Source organism: Bubalus kerabau, chromosome 7 (genome assembly GCF_029407905.1).
Source record: "Bubalus kerabau isolate K-KA32 ecotype Philippines breed swamp buffalo chromosome 7, PCC_UOA_SB_1v2, whole genome shotgun sequence".
NCBI lineage: Eukaryota > Metazoa > Chordata > Mammalia > Artiodactyla > Bovidae > Bubalus > Bubalus kerabau.
This window is the reverse complement of record NC_073630.1, coordinates 29,814,513-29,836,109: the sequence shown is the minus strand read 5'-3', so window position 1 is coordinate 29,836,109 and position 21,597 is coordinate 29,814,513. Positions and strand designations below refer to the sequence as shown.

Genomic DNA, 21,597 nt, shown 5'->3' with positions numbered 1-21,597 from the left:
CAGCTTGTCCATTTTTTGCATTTTTAAAATTAGTTTTGAACTGGTGCAAGACAAACCTAGCCTGACTCTGCTGTTACCTAAAACTGGAATCTGCAACCGTGTCAGACTGGCTCTCTTCTCTCACAGTTGAAACACCCATGATAGCAACCAAAATTGGCATTTGCTTTTGCATTTAGGGTGAACCAGGGTTAAATGGTGTTAAAGGATTGAAGGGTGAACCAGGTCAAAAGGGTGACAGAGGACCCCTTGGTCTTCCAGTAAGTAAAGAAAACTTTCCATTTCGGTGCAAATCTCAGACTATTCTTTCTACCCTAAGTAACAACTCTGGTTTACTCGGTGACTACCATACAGTTGAGATTTCTGTAATTAGAAAACATATTGTGTTCAAGCGGAGCTCAGCCCAGTTTTATTTTCTCTGATGTCTGCTCATGTGTCAGAGGAAGACCCCATAACAAACAACACCATGAGTGTTCAATTACATATGTGCCAGCCTTCCTCTTTTACAGCGGACAGTTCTTCCCCCATCACCCTCCCCTTTAAAAAAAATGTTATACGGATTGTTTCATAATTTCTCCCAAACGCTTTTACAGTTTAGTGTAGTGTAAGATCCTCCCTCAATTTTCATTTTTTCTTCTTCGATACTGGAAAGCACAGCCCCTTGTCAGTGGCAGGTATGAAACTGGCCATTGTTGAAGGCGTGAGTTCAGTGCCGTGGCTCCTACAGTAATCAGTCATATCGTGGTCTAAATGTTGTGTGTTGTTTGTGTTGGAAATGCCCTCTTATGAGGTTCTTGTGGCAATTATAAATAGTATGGAAGAAGTATTTCGCAGTTATTTAGAGATTTTTTTATTTTGAATGAAAAGATTGCATCTTTCATGCTCTTTATGCCGGTCTTCTTTCTGCAATAACTAAAAAGTTATTAAATGATCATTAAATATAGGGTTTTTTGTTTGGGGCCACACTGTGTGGCATACAGGATCTTAGTTCCCTGACCGGGGATTGAACTGTGCCCCCTGCAGTGGACACACACAGTCCTAATCACCAAACTACCAGGGAATTCCTAAATGTGAGCTTTAGTTTCAAGCTTTTTTTTTTTTTTAGTTTCAAGCTTTTTAATATTCTTTATATTCAGTGAATGCAGATAAAAATTAGTAGAGAACATTATAGATTACATTATTAAAATATTACATAAAAATGGTAATAGAAAATATTTCATATGCATATTTTATGCATAAAAAATTGGTGACTACTTATTTTACTTTTTCCACAGGTACTGTATTATAAGTACTAAAGTATTCCTCTTGATAACCAATGCCTTACATAATTTCAGGCATATAGTAGATGCTTAATATGCATTCATTTATTGAATGAATGATGTAAGTCTTACATTAGAATATAGGTTAAATCACACCAATTAAATCATGCCACAAGTGTGAAATCCAAAACCTCTATAACGACTGTGAGTCAGGAATTCACATTCCAGGTAAATATTAATATAATATTATTTGTGTAAAAATTTTATCATCCCCTTATTTATTTTTAAATGCTATAATAGTGGCGGCTCTGAAGAAAGTATCACAAAAGCAAAGTAAAAATTTGGATTTCTATTTTACTTAAACCCTCAATTTTATTTCTTTGAAATTTGCCCTAATTTCAAATTTAGGATGGTCGACCATTTTTATGCAACATTTAGCCAAAAGCTCTACATCTTCTAGCTCTAAACAAACAATAACAAACACATTTTTAAAAATTTTAATCATTTCTAGCTAAATTAAATTTTGCAGTTATAATCTGATTCACAATAGGATTGTACATAAGGAATTGTAAAATAAAAAAACTAAAAGTACCCCCAAATGTATGATATAGCATCATTGGTAGAGTTTGCAGCTGGAATAGATTGTTTTTCTTCCATTTTATATTATTAACTACATCTGAAGCATAAAATGGGGAAATAGTTCTGCAACCTTGCCAAGAGAATTTATAGAACTAGTGCATTGTCTTTCTTAAATACTCCTTGATCAAATCAACATTTTCAAGGACTATAAATAAACATTTGAGTTTTGAGATACAAAAGCCATATTAAAAAAGTAATTGTGCTTACTCTTAAGCATTGAAAATGTCATCTTTTGGTCATACGTTATACATAGCCTAGGGATGAGGAAATAAAAGCATGCATTGCCTGAACACAGCATTAGATTTTTAAAGCATTTCCCACTCAGACTCTGATGCTTGATTGTTTGTAGTGAGCTGAGGAACAATGTTTGGGGCAGTTAATTTTTGTTTGGACTCAGGAAATTTTTCTGCCTTTTTCCCATTCCTAGAAGTCCCTCTAGTGGTGACTAATGTGAACACAGTAAGAACAACGCAGAAACAATTATTCTTTGTGTAAAATCCAGAGTCACCCTGACATGTTAAAATTCTGCATTTTTTTTTCATAAATGCTATTTTAACAAGTAAAACTAGAGCTCTTTTCCTCTCCTCTGAAATTCTAACTTGATTATTATAATGAGCCCTTACCTAGGAGACTGGCCATTATCTTTTTTCCAGAACCTAAAGAAATATATTGTGAATAGCACAGTCTTTACAAAATTTAATTTCATATGGAAATTAGCAACCCGGACTGTTACTGGTAACTATTTCAAAGCCCACTTTATAAACCTCATTCACTTGATTTCCAAATAAGAATTTGCTGAATGGAAATGTCATTAAAATGCCATCATCTGTGGGGTGTTTATTGTCATGTGTTTTGTTTTGTTTTTTTAACTAACAATTTGTAGCGATGTGATTTTCATCTCAGAACCCTGTGACCGCGTATTATGTTGTTTAAAGTGTTACATTTGTTCATCAGCGCCTCATACTAATCTCTGTTCTTGTCATTTGTGTCATACCCACCAACCCTGCTACACACAGGGAGCATCTGGCTTAGACGGAAAGCCAGGATCCCGGGTGAGTCAGCACCTCAACTTGCTCCAACATGTTTTGTGGCTATGAATTTTATGCTCTAGAACAGACTCCCATCAAATGATGAGGAGTGCATGGGACTGGAGCGGAAGGAGAAGGTGGACAAAGAGAGTGATCAAAAAAGGGAGAAGCAGAGGGAGCATGGGTGGCAGGCCTGTTTGAGACACAGCCTACACTCCAGAACATCTTCTGAAGCCTGGGTTCAGGTCTGGATAACTTGCAACATGGGAAGAATGACTGGTCTGATTGACTTCATTGTCTTAGAATCCCAGACAGACTTTTTTCATAACCAATGGATACATCCTGCAATTCCATGTGAGAGGCCCTCTGAAGGAATCAAAATCATGTGACATCATTTTAACTTGCTTTCCTTTTTTATGTTCATGTCTATATTAGAAATGTAACTTCTTCCCTGGAACTAACTTTCAGATCTCTGTGCATCGAAATGATTCATCTGTCTTCTGTCATTTTGTCTCTTTTCTATGGTTCTTCAGAGGTCCCTCTCTTAAAGTTCAGCTTCAGGTCTTCAATAGTTAGAAGTTTTCTGAAGATGAGCTTGGAGTTCAGGCAGTAAAAGAGAGATCAAACTTGATGATAATGCAGCAACACTAGAATGAGTTTAAAACCCTGAATTATTTCATGTCACAAGGCTCTAATATTGTAAACAAGAAGAGTAAAAGAGAAATAGGAATACTGTTTAAAAAAAATTGTGCTGGAATAGCTCCTATGTTTGTAAATGCCATAACAAATTCATTACAAATCTAAGCATAGTCTTCCTGAAAATGAACAAATATATCTGAGGTCCTTGCTAGATATTTTAAAATAATTTTATTTATTTTATTTTTATTTTTGGCTGTGCCGGGTCTTGGTTGCTGCCCCGGCTTTTCGCTAGTTGTAGAGAGTGGGGCCTGCTCTCCAGGTGCAGAGCTCTGTCTTCTGATTGCAGTGGCTTGTCTTGCTGCTGAGCACAGGCTCCCGGTGCGTAGGCTTCAGCAGTTGGGCACAGGGGCTCAGTAGTTATGGCTCCCGGCCTCTGGAGCGCAGGCGCGATAGTTGTGGTGCAAGGGCTCAGTTGCTCCGCGGCATGTGTGATCTTCCCAACCCAGGGATTGAAACCATGTCTGCTGTGTTGGCAGGCGAAATCTTTACCACTGAGCCACCAGGGAAGCCCCTTGCTACATTTTTAAGCATCAAAAGAAATTCCAAACTCCTCAATTTATTTACTTATTTTTTATTTTTGCCACACCCCACGGCTGCAGGATCCTTGTTTCCTGACTAGGCCTCGAACCAATGCCCCCCTGCAATGGAAGAGCAAAGTCCTAACCACTGGACCACGGGGAATTCCCAAGCTCTTCAATTCTAAAAACCTGTTTCAGGACGTTATTATTTTCACTGGACCTCAGTGTTCCTTTGTTCATTCAAATATTGCCTAGTCTGCCACAAAAATCCTAATCCTGAATCAGAAGGCCAGAGGGCAATTATGCCATTAGATCACCTGGCTGCCTGGTTTGTGCCTTGCAAGCTCACAGACCTGAGCCACTGCCGCAGAACCCAGGAGAGGAATTCCTTCCTTCTAAGCCTCCTGCTCCTTCCAACAGAGCTGAAGAAAGTTTGAACAGTTAAAACATTGTTCTTATTTATTGAATTTTTTTTTTTACTTGTATAACTGTTCGAGCCTCTTAAGCTGCTGAAAACAAGACTTCAGAGCATTTGTGGCCAAGAGGAGTGGGGGGTAACTGTGGGGCCAGAGAATGGATGTGAATAAGAGGTGACGTGAAGCAAGAACAATTACATTTTTCTTCATATGGTTTTAGGGGCAAAGTGAAGATGTTCCATTTAGCCAGGGAGGAAATAGATAATTAAAGTTGATGCACAGTTTTGTGTGTGTGCCTTTCACTGAAATATGCAGTTATATAAATCATCCCTTTTGCATGAGTTTCTTGAAAACTACTGGCCTGAAAGAATCAAGAATAAAGCAGTTTGAAAGGAGATGTGTCGTCTTACTTTCTAAGGCATTATTCACCCAGGAAAAGTCCAGGATAAATTATAACTGCATTTCTTACAACCCTTGGGATATGTCTCATATCTTCCTATTTTTATCTTTTTTTAGGGTACAGATGGCCCTATGGGACCCCATGGCCCTGCAGGTCCCAAAGGAGAAAGAGTAAGTCACTCCTGAGGTTATAGAGCCGTGGTCTAAAGAAAACACAAAGTGTGGCTTTTCCTGTTTAGCTGATCTGACATGTTCATTTCCCAGAAGAAATAAAAGACCATCTAATAGTAAATGGAAATAAATACCGTCTTAAGTTCTACTCAAAGTCCTCATACAGGGAGAATGACAGAGTATTAGAATATGACTGCTTTAATTTAAAAAAAAAGCAAAAATAATGCATATATTTTCATAGCTAAAATAAATAGCTCAGACCATTGCTTCTTAACCCATAAGGAAGATATTTTCATTGGGCCTTTATCCAGAAAGTTGAAGTCAATAGGGCTAAAATTTCCGGGATTATATAATCTGGTGGATAATCTTTTATATAAAGCTCTTGTATTCATTCAGAATAAGTTATAACCTTTTTTAAAGGCAAATTACAAAACCTAAGTATTCTCTGCACAGTTACACATGCTTCTTTTATTTTAAGCAAAAGAATAGCCTTTCTTTAATCATAAGGAAATAATTTTAGTGCTTTATAAAACAAAAACCTTTTACAACCTCTCTATATCTTTGAGGGGGAAAAAGAAATTCAGTGTAGAAGATAAATATCTGACACAAAAAAGAAATGTACTAAAGCATCAGCAGCTGGTTATCTTTCTAGAACTTCTCTCCCTTTTTTTTCTGTTTTTCTCTCTCTTTTTCTTTTCCTCACCTTGGAAAACTTAGCAGGTTTTTTTGTGTCTGAGTAGAACTGTGTAATCAATTTTCCCACCATCCAGGATGGATATAAAGAAAGTATCCTAATAGTGAGGTCTTCAAAATGTTGGGATGATTTGCTGTGCATGTTTGTGGTCTTTTAAAACTAGATAAGAGTTTCATCAGTCTGGGATAATTTGCTTTAAAACAAAGAGCCATATAGAGATTTCTTTGGCATACATTCCAATCCCATAATATCATGTCCTATAAAGTGAAATCACTTAGTAAATATTTATCACATTACAATATACAAAACACAGTGTACTCTAGTGTGAAATGGAAATGCTCTCCTCCCATTTGTGAAATCTGTTTTGCTAATTGTTCTAGTGAATTGCATAATACTATTATAATTGATTCATGATCCTATAACCTTTTATTAATACACTGTATATATTTACTCAGTACAGTAAAGGAATCAGCTGTATTCCATGATTTAAAAGAGTTTATAATCTAATTGTAGAGGAAAAAAATATCTGCAAGGAATAACTTGATAATGATGCCAAAATGAATACAAATAGTGCAGACTGTGGATTCAGCGATGAGGAAAGCTGGTGTTACTCAAGAATGCTTCTAGAAAGAAGTGACTCTTAAAGGAAGAAATCATATGAACCTGATTATCACTGTCTTATTCCTAAGATCAAACCAAAGACTTATGAAGATCATCTTACTTAGAAATATTTAAAAGCCAAGAGTCTCATGCTGCTGATGCATTCAAGCATTGTATCAAGAGATCCAGCACGTGAACTAAAAATGGAGCATCAGATCTCAAGTAGTCTATTGGCAGAAGGCCCTGGGACTCAAGAGGGTTTACCGTTTGGTAAATCAGCTGTTACTTCCGAGAGCTCTGCAGTGTCACAAGAGTATCAGGTCTCAGCGCTGGGGCGGAATGCACCAGGGGAGCAAATGAAATGACTAAGAATTTGTGCAGGCATAGTTTAAGTCAAATGGTGTGCAGTGTAAAGTGTTATGCTTATATTTATTCGGCCTGTTAACTATCTTAACTGGATCAGATAGCAGTACTCTCCAAGTGTCCCTCACCCTAAGTGCTAAACTGGAGTGTGATTCTCAAAGTTAATTAGTTGAGGTGCCATCTGGACTCTCTTGAAAAAGTTTCACATTTTAAAGAGGCAGGAATCAAGAAAGGGGGCCATTCTAGATTAATCCCTCAGTGTAGACAGGCAAATTAAAAATCCTGAATGAAACGAGACCAGCCTAAAAGAAAATAGGTGTTTGATGGACAGTACTGTTTGAGAATTGTCAAATACATGACTAGCAGTATTAGTATGCATGACTAGTAGTAGTAGTATGCATGACTAGCAGTATTGAGTACGCGTGACTAGCAGTGTTAGTACACATGACGAGCAGTCTTAGTATACAGCTCCTCAGAGCACCCGATGGTCCTCCCTTCAGCTGATTTCTTCATCTTGGCCTTGTAACTACTTAGAAACTCTGTAGAATGTGTTAAATTTGAGAGAGGTTCAGCATTCTTTTGGAATGAATTAATCCAGGAAAAGAAGTGGCGCATTCAAAACCATGTGTTAATATTTCACTCCTTAAAGTTTTCAAATGAGGACCGTTAGGATGATTTTGGTTCTAAGTGACAGAATCCCAACTCAAAATGGCTTTACACAGTAAAGAAATTGATAGTTTTATGTAGCAAAATATTCGAAGAAGGAAGTCTAGTCTTTGCTTCTGTGCCCTTTCCCTGAGCTGGCTTTGCCTGTTGACCGCAGGCAAGCTGGTCACAGTGGTTCCAGGCTTCCCCTCTGGAGAGGCATCAGCAGAGAACACACACAGGAACCCTCTTCTCCTTTATCTTCCTTAGCATCAAGGAAACCTCTGCCCAAGCTTCCCAGCGACTTCCCCTGACACCTCAGTGACCAGAATTGGGTCATATGTCCATTTCTGAAACAGTCACTGGCGAGGGGGGTGCAGTGGTCATTATTAGCTTAAAGTAATTATTTGGGATGGGCAGTTCTATAAATGGAGTTTTCCATAGACAAATGCTTCATGACGGCTTAATTCAAATCAGTCATGGTGTATTAATTTTAAAAACAATAAAGCTGAGGTATTTAATCAGAGGAGGAAGGAGGGACTAGGTATATCTTAATAATCTATGGAGATATTTCAAACTAGATCTACTCTAATCCATTGAGTTTCTTCAAATTAGACAGGCTCCAAGTTATGTGAATTCTCCTTCTAAATCCCCACCTCCCACTACACACACACACACACCCACCCACATCATCACCGCCAGCACCACTACATTGTAAAAAAAATCATAAATAACACTGCCAGATGGCAGCACTTATTTTGAATAAGTACTCTTTGGGTTGCCAAGCCCTTTTCATTAAAAACAAGACCTTTAACTGTATAATAACAATGATAGTCATTATTTATGGACATATTATTTAGCAAAATATATTTCATATTTTATAATAACATTTAATCTTTAGAAAAATTATTGCAGAATATGTATTCTTCTGATTTTACAGCCAGTGAAACAGACACAGAAAGGTTAAGAAAGTTACTCAAGGCCACACTAGTAAGTGCCAGAACTGGCATTCAAATTTAAATCTGTTTCATTTCAAAGCCTGGCTATTTTCCTGAATGCAACTCCTGTTCTTTCAGTAATAAACATGAAGTATTAATTGAACTTTTACTAAATTCAACAAGATTTTATTGTATTTATTCCCAGTAATCTGATACTATATGTGCCTCTAAGTGACAGTGTTAATTAGCACCAACAACTCCTAAATTTAAAGATTGTTAACAGTGAGTTGAAATTTGCCCCCGTGGCAATCTAGAGAGTAGAGAAACACAGAATAACCCTTGGATCTGTATGCACAGTTATCAGCTGAATTTGTCATGTTACCGTTGAAAGAGATTTAGCACCTTTAAACTTCCTCAAGGGTGGTGATAAAAGAAGGTAACATTTTCTGTTTGGCCCTCATATAAACATTGCCATTCCTCCTCAAGTTTTCATACTAGACATGGACTGTCAAACTTTGGAGATGGCAGCAGAAGAAAATACTACTTGAAATGCAGAACATTTATTTCTTTATTATCACAATTATATCATATTCCTGGGACCACCTCCAATTGCACTTTTATAAGTGTTCAGATTATTGTCTAAGCCAAGGCGAACTATTCTCCTTCAATAGGTACATGCAGAGAGCAATAAAGGCAGTAAATTCCTACATTATCAAGCATTGAAGAGAAGGCATAAAAGTTTTTAAACCCTCTTTTTCATAAAGGAAGAAAAACATGCACGACTTAGTGATTTGACTTGATTCATTAATTCTACAAATATTTACTGATGTGCCAGACACTATTTAAGCTGTGGGCATGCAGTAGGGAACAAAGCCAGGATCCGGATACCCTGATGTGCATATTCTAAGGAGGGACTCAGCAGAGAATAGACAATTTATAACATGTGTATGTCTCCTGGTATATGAGCACTCTCAAGTAAAATACAACTCAAGTAGGATGGAGGGGAGGGGAGTAAAGCAGGAAAGGCTTGCTGAAGAGGAGACATTTGGTAGGAGGAAAAAAACCATTTTATCCTTACATTTTTGAAAGAGTAGTAACTTAAAATAATTAGTAATGAATAAACATTTCACATGAATGCCAAAGAAACCCAAGCACAGCACACTAGATAGGCAAGTCCTTTTGCACAGTTGGACAGCGTCAGTCTGACCTACAGCCCTTTCAAAGGTGATTCTGTAAAATGCACTAATATTTTCTTTTGCTGTATCACTGGCAGCAACCCTGGAAGAGTCTGCCTTTTTAGAATTTTGATAGAATGATGCTTCAAATAGAGGCTTTAGACACAAAGCATTAGAGAAAGTGTATGAATATAGACGTTTGTGTATGACTGGAACTCTCATCTTTTATTATAGGGTGAAAAAGGAGCTACGGGAGAGCCGGGACCCCGAGGGCCGTATGGTCTGCCCGTGAGTTCTGTGTCTCTCGGTGTTTCCCCCAGCATGTGTAGACGATCTGTTTTTGGCGCAGTTAACTCTCCCCTCATGGGCAGACTAATCCCATTAGAGGAGCAAAGAGCAACCCACTAATTCTCTTCAACACCAGTGTAACTGTGTGTTTCAGAGATAGGTCATATTTGTGCCATGTTCTCACACTTAGGGACACTCATCCACGTGCTTCACAAGACTGAGAGGATCAGAGGCTGTCCATGAGATGGACAGGGCTAAGCTGAAAGCAGGATTTGGGGCCATCTGACTGGACCCATACTTGGCCCTTCCTTGGGAGGTCATTGTACCAGAAGTGGGTGTGGAAGCTTTATTTAAAACAACTGTCTTCAGACTTTATCCATTCTCATAGATAACTTACAAAAACTGTCTTGCTAATAAAAGTTATTTCTAAATTGATATTTACAATGGTTTTGCTGTTTCTGACCTTTCTAAATCACTGTGATGACAAGTGATCTTCAGAACAGAGAATGTTGATAGTGTTCTATCTTCTGAAAATTCTCAATTACCCTCACTTCAAATTGAGGGCCTGGGGTCTGCTTCAGAATATTCTTTTTAGGATAATTGTGAATGATGCAATGGGGTAAGATAGGACTTCAGTAGAAGCACATACTTACTGTCATCTCAAGGTTTTTAACCACTGTGTAGCTTCTACATACCTTGCACATTCTAGTTTTTATAAACTGAAATAAAAGCGTCAGCCATGATTATTTGAGTGCTAAAAGAGATGCCGATTTTGAAATAGATTTCAAAATCTAATTGATGGAATCAAGCATCTTCTCAGCAAATTTTGGGTGGATCCATTGTGTGACCCTAGTCATTGCCCAGAAAATCTGCTCCACAGGGGTGAATGGATAGGGGACCATTCATCTACAAACAGTTTTAAAATTGTGAGCTTCACACCCTCAGTATTTATAGACAAGGTGCACCTCTAGACAAATTAAAGCTGTATTTAACAAACAGTTTTCACATTCTTTGCTCACTCATTTATTAAGCTGTCAAAGTAAAGTAGTTTTGATTTCCATATTCTATTAGTGCTTGTGTGTTTTTAAATCAACTAAACAGTATTTTTGCTTTTGACTTACTCCTAGATAAATAACTTGGATTCCAAGAATTAAACTTCAGCAAAATATCACACTATTTAACCTGATACATACTAAAACATGTCCATCACCCTTAACTGCAACATTAACAGTCGCTTCACTCAATTTAGTGAAATAAATTTGCATTACTAATCAATAGAGGATTTTTTTCACTTTTCTGAATTAGTTGTTTTAATACTAGTGTTGCATGTCCAGGCAGCCTTAAATAGAACAATAGCCTATTCATGAAACGTAGGAACACTAATGTAGCCACTGTGGTTCTTTGGCAGGGGAAAGATGGAGAGCCTGGTCTTGATGTAAGTAAAACATACAGTAAACATCCTCCCATTATAATAGATGCTGATGGTCTCCATCATCAATCCCAGCAAGAATAGTTCTAATTTTTTTCTGTGCACATAGTTACGCATACAGCATATATTGCTCTGCATGTAGACAGCAATATGAAATCTACCGCTAGTGTCTGCATGAGACAGACATGGAGGCAAAGACCATAATTAGTTTGGTATAAAATTAATAACTGACAGTTGATATACTCCAAAATACTTTCCCAAATTAGAGACACTCAACATCTGTGGCTGAACCACTTATTTTAAAATATGCATAAAATTGAAACATCTTTTACATGCTACCCTTAGGGAAACGGTTATATTTATTTTTAAAGCTGTTATACAGTATTTTTCTTTTTAGCATTAAAGTCTCTATATATCTTATAGGAACATAATTCTCTAAAAATAATGTTAAAGTCAATCCCTCTTAAAATGTGTACTGCTCGTCCTGTATTATGTGAACAGTAGCAGAAGCAAAAGTGTTAGTAGTAATTGTGTATAAGGCACTGTGGTGTACAGACATCATTCTGGTACTTTATATACATCTTCGAGTTTAATGCTCACATTGGGAGTTGTGTAGTAAATATTAACCTCATTTTATGGTCAAAGGACTAAAATGCTGAGGTGAGTGATTTGCCCACAGCCACACAAATCCAAGAAAGTGCCAGGATTCACACTAGGGTCTTAATATTCTCTCCACTCTGCAGTTCTTTGGAGAAGCAGCAAGAAACCCTTTGTTTATAGATACTTGAGATGTTAGGAAACTGTTATTTCCAAGCACTACTTTACCCATCTAAGTTTTGAGATTTGGGGCCATGCCATGTTTCTTTATATTTGCGTTCGGAAACATGAAATCTTGTTTCTTTCAGTATGGTTTTGCCACAGTTACATCAATAGATCTTTTTGGTTTGCTTTTTATCCTGTAGGGTTTCCCTGGTCCGCGAGGCGAGAAGGGTGACCTGGGAGAAAAGGGGGAAAAGGTGACCTCTCCAACCTAGCATGTGCCTGCTTGATTTTTCTGCTTCTGTCTGCTTTGCTGTTCAAGCTGTGTGATTCTTTCTTACATCTCATCTTTCTCCATCCTGTGCTCCAAAAAGACACTGATGTCTGATCTAATGAACCAGGTCTTCACAGAGGAATAAAGAAGGCTACACTGAAAGAAATAAGGGCACTCAATGTTAGTGTAAAAGAAAAGAATTATAATCCCCCAAAAATCAGGCTACAATTTTTTGGACTACCTGACACCAATTAGTTGAAAAACTGAAGTTTCCAGGAGGTGTCAAAAATGAGAGGGGTAGGCATTTATTACATTAATAATATTAAATAGCACAAATCTGCAGCAGTCTTCTGGCAGAGCTCACCTAAGCCTATAAAGCCAGCACCTCATTTATCTCCACAACATTCCCGGTAGAGACAGGATATGTCCTGTATCTTGATTTTTTTAGTTGGAAAGTGGAAGACAAGCATTGTTTCTGAGACCATTACACAGGGACCAGGACTTGTTGCCTTCAAACACCGCAGACATTTTAAATGAAGATATTAGTGTATTTTATGAGACTGGTTTTTAGGTTCTATCTCAAGATAGATAAGGAGCCAATATCAGACAAAATGGTTTTATGTCTGGAAACAAAGTTTGGATTATGGCTATTTTAAACCACTTTTTCTTCTTTGAAGAAAAGTTATATATAGTTATATAGTTTTATATATATATATATGACACAGATGAAGAAGGGGGGAAAAAAAGAAACCTCTATAGAATAATGAAAATACTAAAGTGGCTGAATTGTACTTCCACAGTTCAAATTTAAACCAATTCTCTTTCTCAGATTGGGCCTCCCATGTGGCTCAGTGGTAAAGAATCAGCCTTCCAGTATTGGCAGGAGATGCAGGAGACACAGGTTCGATCCCTGGGTCAGGAAGATCCCCTGGAGGAGGAAATAGCAACTCACTCCAGTATTCTTGCCTGGAAAATCCCCTGGACAGAGGAGGCTGTCAGGCTACAGTCCATGGGGTCACAAAGAGTAGGACATGACTGAATGACTGAACACACACACACACACACACACACGCACAGTTCTCAGATTAATTTATGCTCTACTTAACACACTATTTTCAAAACCCTATAAATTCTCTTTAACAGTGAAGTTCATAGATGTTAAAAAGCAAGGCCAAATGAGAGTTGCCCCAAAAAGGATATTAAGCCTTCTGTGTATTCTTTGGGCTTTAAATAATACTTAGCTTCCCACTCCTAGGAAAGTGCATGTGAGTGGTTATATAAAACATCACCATCATCATTGTCAATATCATCACATTTATTGATGTGTTTTTATGTTTTTCCTAGAGCTTTACATATGAGAGTCTTTTAATCTTCATAACAACCCCCTAAGGGTGGCGTTATCATTGTCCCCATTTTCATAGGCAAGGAAACTGAGGCATAAAAAAGTTCTTTTATTCTGAACCATAAATTGTAACTATGAAATATACATGTTTTGAGGTAAAAGCTTTGGGCCCAAGGTGTGTGTGTGTTTGTGTCTGTGTGTGTGCCTTCAAGATTATAGACATTTATTTTATACTTACCTAATGGATTGTATGAGTCTAAAACTTCATCCACTCAAAATAATGTTAGCATTATGAAGATATTCATTCTAATGATCTTTTAAACAAAGAAGAAATTACCAGTGTTATAACTTATGAAAACCTAAAGCTACAAATTTAATCCTCAGAATAATGTTAATCACTCAATACAAAAGTATTTCTGTACTTCAGATTCCATTATTAGAAGTTTTATACTTAGGAAATTAGATCCAAATGTGAGCACTTTATGTATATCATTCTTTGACAGTGGAGATAAAAATTAGCAAGAGCCCCTATGTATTCATACCCACAAAGACATAGTTGCAAAACTATGCTGATTAATAATAACACTGACACATTATTCTCTACAATAGTATCTGTTTTCCATAAAGCTTGAGGTTCACTAAAATATTGGTAAAAAATGATTCCCTTTGCCTGTTACAGTCAGCATTCATATGACAACGATTTTTCATTGAATGATTAATCTGAGTTGATTAACCAAAGAAGGAATGGAGTCCTAAATTAGTAACACCCAGCACACCTGGTGTCAGTCACACCTATGTGAGGAGGAGTCCACTGCCTCCCAAATAAGTCTAAGTCAGTTTTATGTCACAGAACGGATGTTGTTTGCTGAAGAAGAGTGTTGATTCATCTCGCATGAGTGAGCAATTTACTCCCAAAGCTCCTCCCATCGTCCTTCCTATCACACCTGCTCTCATTTCATTTCACCCTGGCATCTCGAGTCTTTGTTTTTGATTGCGATCAACTAAACCACACAGAATTTCTCTTTCCCCAATAGTAGAGAAACCCAACTGGTTTTGATTCTGAGCCTTCTGATGCAATCTTTTTGGCACACAGGAGATCAATGTGGAGTTTCACTCACACAGTCAGAATGAATGCATTAATCTGAATGCATATCTCATCTATATCTGTTATGTATATGTCTTTGAATATTGATGCTGTTTTGCTTCTGAAATTATTCAGATTTACTGTATCTTTCATTCTGATTGCAGAATGAATACACTCATTTAAATATGTATCGCATAGTATTTTGTATTCTGCACTGCACCAGCTTCTTGTCTATAAATATGCAGAGATATTTATGTTAATATGAAACAGCTGAGGTACATTCCTTCCTTCGCCTCCTTTTGCCTCCTTTCCTTAATTCCTCCATCCCTGTGATCCATGCAGACTTCCACAACCTTTACCTTGATTCCTAAATACTAATTCCCATGGCTACATTCCCACTATGTAATTATCCTGCCTACCTCATTTTTAGTGTTAGCTCAACTGAATCCAAACTGCTTTTCCCCTCTGGAACAAAACTTTTTTTTTTTGCTTTTGTTACCTTGTGAGTGAGCTGGAAACCCATTTACCATTGTGAATACCTGGCATGACATCAATAAGTGTGAATTAAAAAACATCTCTTGGTTTATAAATAAGTCTGTTTCTCCAACTGACATTGCTAAGAAATCTTAGCACTTTTAAAATTTATTTACCTGAGGCAATAAGGGAAGTATTTGTTTTTAGTTTCCTTAAAAAGAATGTTAAAAGAAAGAGAAGGATCTTTTTAACACACTATGTTTAAATGAGAGCTACAAAAAATGATGTCAGAAAGTTGGATACATTTCAAAAAGATACAAGCTGTTAATATTTTTTCCTTTTCCTCTGGCTCATGCAGCTTTCATCTCTTATAGGATTAGGGAGGAAAAAAGTTGGTAGGTACTGCAAATTGGCTGTGAAAGTCTCCATTATTCCTCTCAACTTCCCCTGCCACCGGCTGACTTCAATACAGTTGGTATCTGCCGTCTTCACCGGAGCGGTGGCGGGAACACGTCATTCACAAGGACCCCGGCATTGGGTCTAAGTCAGCACCAATCCTCCTTTCTGACGTGTCAGCTTTTAAGTTCTTCTTTCATTTTGCTGAGTCGTTTTAATGAAATCTTGTATTTCACTCCCCAGAATCCATCGCCACGCTGAAAGTCTGTTTTTTCATAACGTCATGCCTTATCTAAACCAGAAAACGGTGGTAAATGCCCTTCCAGACTTTCTTGGCTAAACCATCTTTTGAATCACCATTACTTCCCCCATCCCAAATAAAAACTGTCTTTTATTTAAACCCTTGTATCCACAGGGGGAAAAGGGAAAGAAAGGCAAAAAGGGGCCTAAAGGGGAGAAAGGAGAACAGGGTGCTCCTGGATTAGATGCACCGTGCCCGTTGGTATGTCTGACTTGTGCAACCGTCTCCAGGTGTCCCATGCGGAGGCTGAGCTGGGAGAGGAGCAAGCTGGAGGGGCCGTACCAGCGCAGTTCTGATTGGGTCTGTTTTCAAAAGACAAAAAGCATTTTATTTTGTTATGGGAGCACAGCCGATTAACAACGCTGTGATACTTTCAGGTAGACAACAAAGGGACCCACCCATACACATACATGTATCCACTCTCCTGATTGGGGTCTTTTAACATAGACTTTAAAGTCCCTTGGGTTTTCCTGGTGTGTGCCACTCCTTGCCTCTGGTCACTAGCTCTTCTTGGGTTTCTCAGCAATCAAGGATTGATGTGCATCCAGGGTGTGAATGCAGGATCAGAGGAGGAACCAGGACTCTTCCCTCACGCTCCCCAGAGCAGGTCCAGGTGCCCAGACAAGCCCTGGTTATAGGACCACGTCAAGCTCTGTTGTCTTTTGTCCAACCTTGCTGGCTGTTGCCTTTCCCTTCAGAGTTGCTCCTCTCCCAGTCTTTTGTTACCTTGGTTATTTCTTTAGCAGGATTTGTGCTCAAGTGATTTCTTCTGTTTAGTAACGTTATGAGTTAATCTTTACAAACAGGGATTCCGTGGCGTTAAGGGGGAAAAAGGGGAGCCAGGCCAGCCTGGCCTGGATGGGCTGGATGCCCCATGCCAATTGGTACAGTATTTCTCTTTCCTACCACCCTGCATGCCATTCCTTTGTTTATTATGTATTCATCCCTCTCAGTGTAAAGTGGTACTTCCAGAGCGAGCTTTCCATGATAAACACACCACATGCATGTGCATGAATAGCTCCTTCAGCGACTCTGCAGAGTGAAGAGAGCAAGCATGTGTTTCAATCAGTGACTGCGAACTAACCTCCTGACGTTGTTCTCACAGCTGACATGGCCATGTCTGTGTCCTGGGGAATGTCAATTTATCCAGTAACTATTTCAAGATGACATTAAAAGTACATTAAAAAAAAGTAAAGGTACAGCTAGGCTTTAACTTTGGGTTTTTCCCCTAAAGTTAGCTTTTTTTCTTTAAAAGAAATAAAGGCATTTTTGCCACTTCCACTAAATTTCTGTCAGGCTGTAAACAAGGCCAAACCTACAAAGTTAAGCTTCTGTGGTCAAGATTTAACCAGTTCGAGGGAATGCTGTTAAGAGACCATAGAGACAAAAACCAAACTTCTTGAAGCTTCTAAAGGTGATAATAGTCTGTAGCCCATATCCTCTTCTTTGTCACATAACCTTTTCAATTTAATGGCCTCTCCTTTTGAAACTCACTTTCCTAAAGTAGAAAGATCTTCCCTACCTCCATTTGGCATGAACTCAAAATCCTTCTTACACTAAAATCTAAAATTCTACTGGGTGATCCTTCTCCTTGTACCAATCTGGCATTACCAATTTTTTCCCAAATAAAGTCATTTTAAGGTTGTTTTTTTTTAAAAAAAAAAAAAAAAACAATTAAAAAGTATACTCTGACTTTCTGAGGTGTAAAGGAAAATTGTATGATTGTGTTGATGGTTATATTTGGTCTGCATGTTCTCGTATTATTAAGTACTAAGCATGATTCTTTAAAGATAAATTTATGCTTCTCAAGTCTTTTAAGAGATTGTGTAAGAGAAGAAATTTTTATTCAGTCAATAATTGCAGTTAGAAGATTTCCATATGATGTGCCCAGGCTTTTATTTTGTTTGCTTGATATTGACAATAAATAATGGTTTACAATCATTTCGCTGAGAGAAAACACAAGCATGCTTCATAGTATGTCGGTTCTTCTTGTCTTATTTATATCATTTGTATCTGAAGAGTGCTTACACCTTAAGTGAAAATAAATTTTGCAACATTTTTGTTTACTCAGGACTTGTTAATTGGCTTCTGAAGAATTTCAATTAAAAAATTGACAAAGACTTTGGATAACATTTTACTGTAAAGATATAGACACTACTTATCTTTGAATCCAATCAATTTAATGGTCTACTTTTTCTGCTTTCAATCTAGATAAGTTGAAAAATACGCCATGTGAAGAGCTATAAACTTCAGATAGAAATGGTTCATCACTGATTACTCATTATTATGCATTTAGCCATAAAACATAGTGATCAGGAAGAGAAGTTATTTTCATTTATTGAATAAAGATAATTATAAAAGGCATTTTAATGAAATTAAGAGAAATAGTACAGATTTATTGTCTAAAGATATAACAAGTAGACCACTAGGTTTTACAAATCATTGTTCAACGTTAAGGATAAATATTTTTATATTTTATTTATTTGCAAAATGTGTACTCACTTTGGAAAACATTTGAATTTCCTTCATTTTAACTAGTGTTGGGTAGTCTATTTGGGGTGGATAAAAGATGCCTATGACTAAAGCCACCTAACAGCTATAAATCCATTGTTAAGCCTCTGAGCTTATTAATTATGACGTATGATCACTTTTGTGGAAGCTGAGGAATTTTTATTCTTCTTTTTAAAATAGGGGCCAGATGGATTACCCATGCCTGGCTGTTGGCAAAAGGTAGGCATTACGGAGTTATTTCTAAAAGAAGCACTCTCCCTTTCTCTTCACCTGGCCTAGCCCTTTCCATTTAGAACAGATATTTTTTTTTAATTTCACATTCTTGGAATGTATATGGGTATTAAAAAGCAAAAGATTCCATCTCTGGACTACCTTTTGATGGTGTTTGCTGCTAATTTATTTCTAAATGGATAAGTGAAAATAGTACCTAGCAAACACTGTAATTTGGACCTCTCCTTGTTTAATCTTTTCTTCAAAATGGAAAGGGGCAGTGCATCTTGACAATGGTTTGCTTGTGTCAAATTCCTTTTCTTCCTATTGTTTAAAATTATTCTTAATTGTGATTCCTTTCCTATTTATACTCAATTACTTAGATAAAATATGCAAATACACGGTAGAACCCTGTCGATCAATATTAGTCACAAAGCTGAGAAAGCAGAAAATGTAAGAATGATTTTTTTATTCAGAGATGCCTTGATTTATTTAGGAGAATATGGTTATATTTAAGTTGATATACTTTATGATAGCAGTTTGCTCTAGACTCTACATGTAGCCACCCATAGTCACCATGTGTGTATTCAGTAGAGAAGGGAACTTATTCTTCATAGGGAACCTGTGTACAAAGGCTGTGTGATAAGCCCTTTCATATAAGTGACACCACTTTAATCCTCATCATAATCCTATAGGGTATCACTGGGCTTTCCATGTGACTCAGTGGTAAAGAATCCACCTGCCAATATTGGCAGGAGATGCAGGTTCGATCCTTGGGTCAGGAAGATCCCCTGGAGGAGGAAACGGCACCCAGCTCCAGTATTCTTGCTGGGGAAATCCCATGGATGGAGGAGCCTGTTGACACAACTGGGCACATGGCACAGGGTGTTAAAACCCCAGTAATGCTGTGAGGGAAATGAAATTCAGAAAAGTTAAGTAACTGCCAAGGGCACAGACCTAGTATGTTACAGAAGTAGAAGTAGACAGTGGGAAGCAGTGGCAGAACTTTGAGGAGGGAAAAGATCTGTGTGCTGTGCTGTGCAGAGAATACCAAACCTTTACACTGTAACGGTGCAAACCTCGGCATAAAGCACTGTGCGTACGCTACCTAAGTTTAAAGGAATTCCACTGATGTGAAAATGAGCTGAGGGAAGTATCAGTTCAGTTCAGTTCAGTTCAGTCACTCAGTCGTGTCCGACTCTTTGTGACCCCATGAATCGCAGCACGCCAGGCCTCCCTGTCCATCACCAACTCCCGAAGTTCACTCAGACTCACGTCCATCGAGTCAGTGATGCCATCCAACCATCTCATCCTCTGTCATCCCCTTTTCCTCCTGCCCCCAATGCCTCCCAGCATCCGAGTCTTTTCTAATGAGTCAACTCTTCGCATGAGGTGGCCAAAATACTGGAGTTTCAGCTTTAGCATCATTCCTTCCAAAGAACACCCAGGGCTGATCTCCTTCAGAATGGACTGGTTGGATCTCCTTGCAGTCCAAGGGACTCTCAAGAGTCTTCTCCAACACCACACTTCAAAAGCATCAATTCTTCAGCACTCAGCTTCTTCACAGTCCAACTCTCACATCCATACATGACCACTGGAAAAATCATAGCCTTGACTAGACAGACCTTTGTTGACAAAGTAATGTCTCTGCTTTTGAATATGCTATCTAGGTTGGTCATAACTTTCCTTCCAAGGAGTAAGTGTCTTTTAATTTCATGGCTGCAATCACCATCTGCAGTGATTTTGGAGCCCCCAAAAATAAAGTCTGACACTGTTTCCCCATCTATTTCCCATGAAGTGATGGGACCAGATGCCATGATCTTCATTTTCTGAATGTTGAGCTTTAAGCCAACTTTTTCACTCTGCTCTTTCACTTTCATCAAGAGGCTTTTGTTCCTCTTCACTTTCTGCCATAAGGGTGGTGTCATCTGCATATCTGAGGTTATTGATACTTCTCCCGGCAATCTTGATTCCAGCTTGTGCTTCTTCCAGCCCAGCATTTCTCATGATGTACTCTGCATATAAGTTAAATAAGCAGGGTGACAATATACAGCCTTGATGTACTCCTTTTCCTATTTGGAACCAGAGGGAAGTATACGTGCATTTTTATCATTTTGAATTTTTTCCTCTAACACTGTGGCTTATTCAGTCATTGTTTTAAAAATGGATTGAAGTATAGTTAATTTAGTGTGTAATATTGTGTTCCTTCCTTCTGTACAGCAGTGATTCAGTTATACACATATTCTTTTTCATATTCTTTCCCATTATGGTTTATTGCAAAATATTGAATATAGTTCCCTGTGCTATACTTTCGGACCTTGTTGTTTATCATTTTTCAGGTGTTTTTGACTGGCAGGCTTCACGGGCAAAACTGTAGGAAGGCAGAGAGACATGGAGAGACAGGACTCTTATTTACCTCTCTTCTCATCAACTCTATTGGTGAGGAGATCCTGTGAAACTCCCTCTCTTGCTTAACTACTTTCACACTGCCTTGGCCAGGGAAAGAAAACCCTTCTCTCCCAGTCATTTATTCAGTAGCTTCCCATACTCCACTTTCAGCCTGTCAGACCACTGGCTCCCTCACTTTGGAGGTCAACTGGTTCTTGGGAAGATGAGCCTGTCATCATCGTCTTCTTCACCTGAGAAAACTATCCTTTCACCGTCATAACCCCTCTTCTCAGAATTTTTAATACCATCCTGAGCTGGAATTACCATCTGCTCTTTAAACCTTGGCCCTGTAATCTGATCCTGTCATGATTTTTTAATCCAGTCATCCGAACACTTTACATGGAGGGAGATGTGAAAGGCCTACCTTATTCAGCCTCTGACACTACTCGGAACTTGGGTTCACGTCATTTTCAGCCTCTTCTAAACCATGCCCCTTTCGTGAGGCATAAAAATAATGGCAACAAGCAAAGGATTCATCATCTTGTTGGTTCATAAAATGGCCAGACCATTTTATGAGCTAATGTGAGTGGCTCAGAAAAT

At 38.1% G+C, this 21,597-nt stretch overlaps 1 protein-coding gene and 1 long non-coding RNA gene across 5 annotated transcripts in view; one reads left to right on the top strand and one right to left on the bottom strand.

Annotated features, from left to right (window-relative positions):
- COL25A1 (collagen type XXV alpha 1 chain) overlaps positions 1–18,799 on the top strand; it is a 494,071-nt gene extending 475,272 nt beyond the window's left edge. The window contains exons 31-36 of the mRNA XM_055587935.1: positions 5,073–5,126; positions 9,776–9,829; positions 11,238–11,264; positions 12,221–12,274; positions 16,695–16,772; positions 18,580–18,799. Of these exons, the coding sequence (XP_055443910.1) occupies positions 5,073–5,126; positions 9,776–9,829; positions 11,238–11,264; positions 12,221–12,274; positions 16,695–16,772; positions 18,580–18,678 (366 nt within the window). The 3' untranslated portion in view covers positions 18,679–18,799. The remainder of the gene's footprint in view (positions 1–5,072; positions 5,127–9,775; positions 9,830–11,237; positions 11,265–12,220; positions 12,275–16,694; positions 16,773–18,579) is intronic.
- A 36-nt stretch (positions 18,800–18,835) lies between these two features.
- LOC129657598 (uncharacterized) overlaps positions 18,836–21,597 on the bottom strand; it is a 42,214-nt gene continuing 39,452 nt past the window's right edge. For all 4 annotated transcript variants that reach the window (XR_008716873.1, XR_008716869.1, XR_008716872.1 and 1 more), the window contains one exon: positions 18,836–19,514. This is a non-coding gene — a long non-coding RNA (uncharacterized LOC129657598). The remainder of the gene's footprint in view (positions 19,515–21,597) is intronic.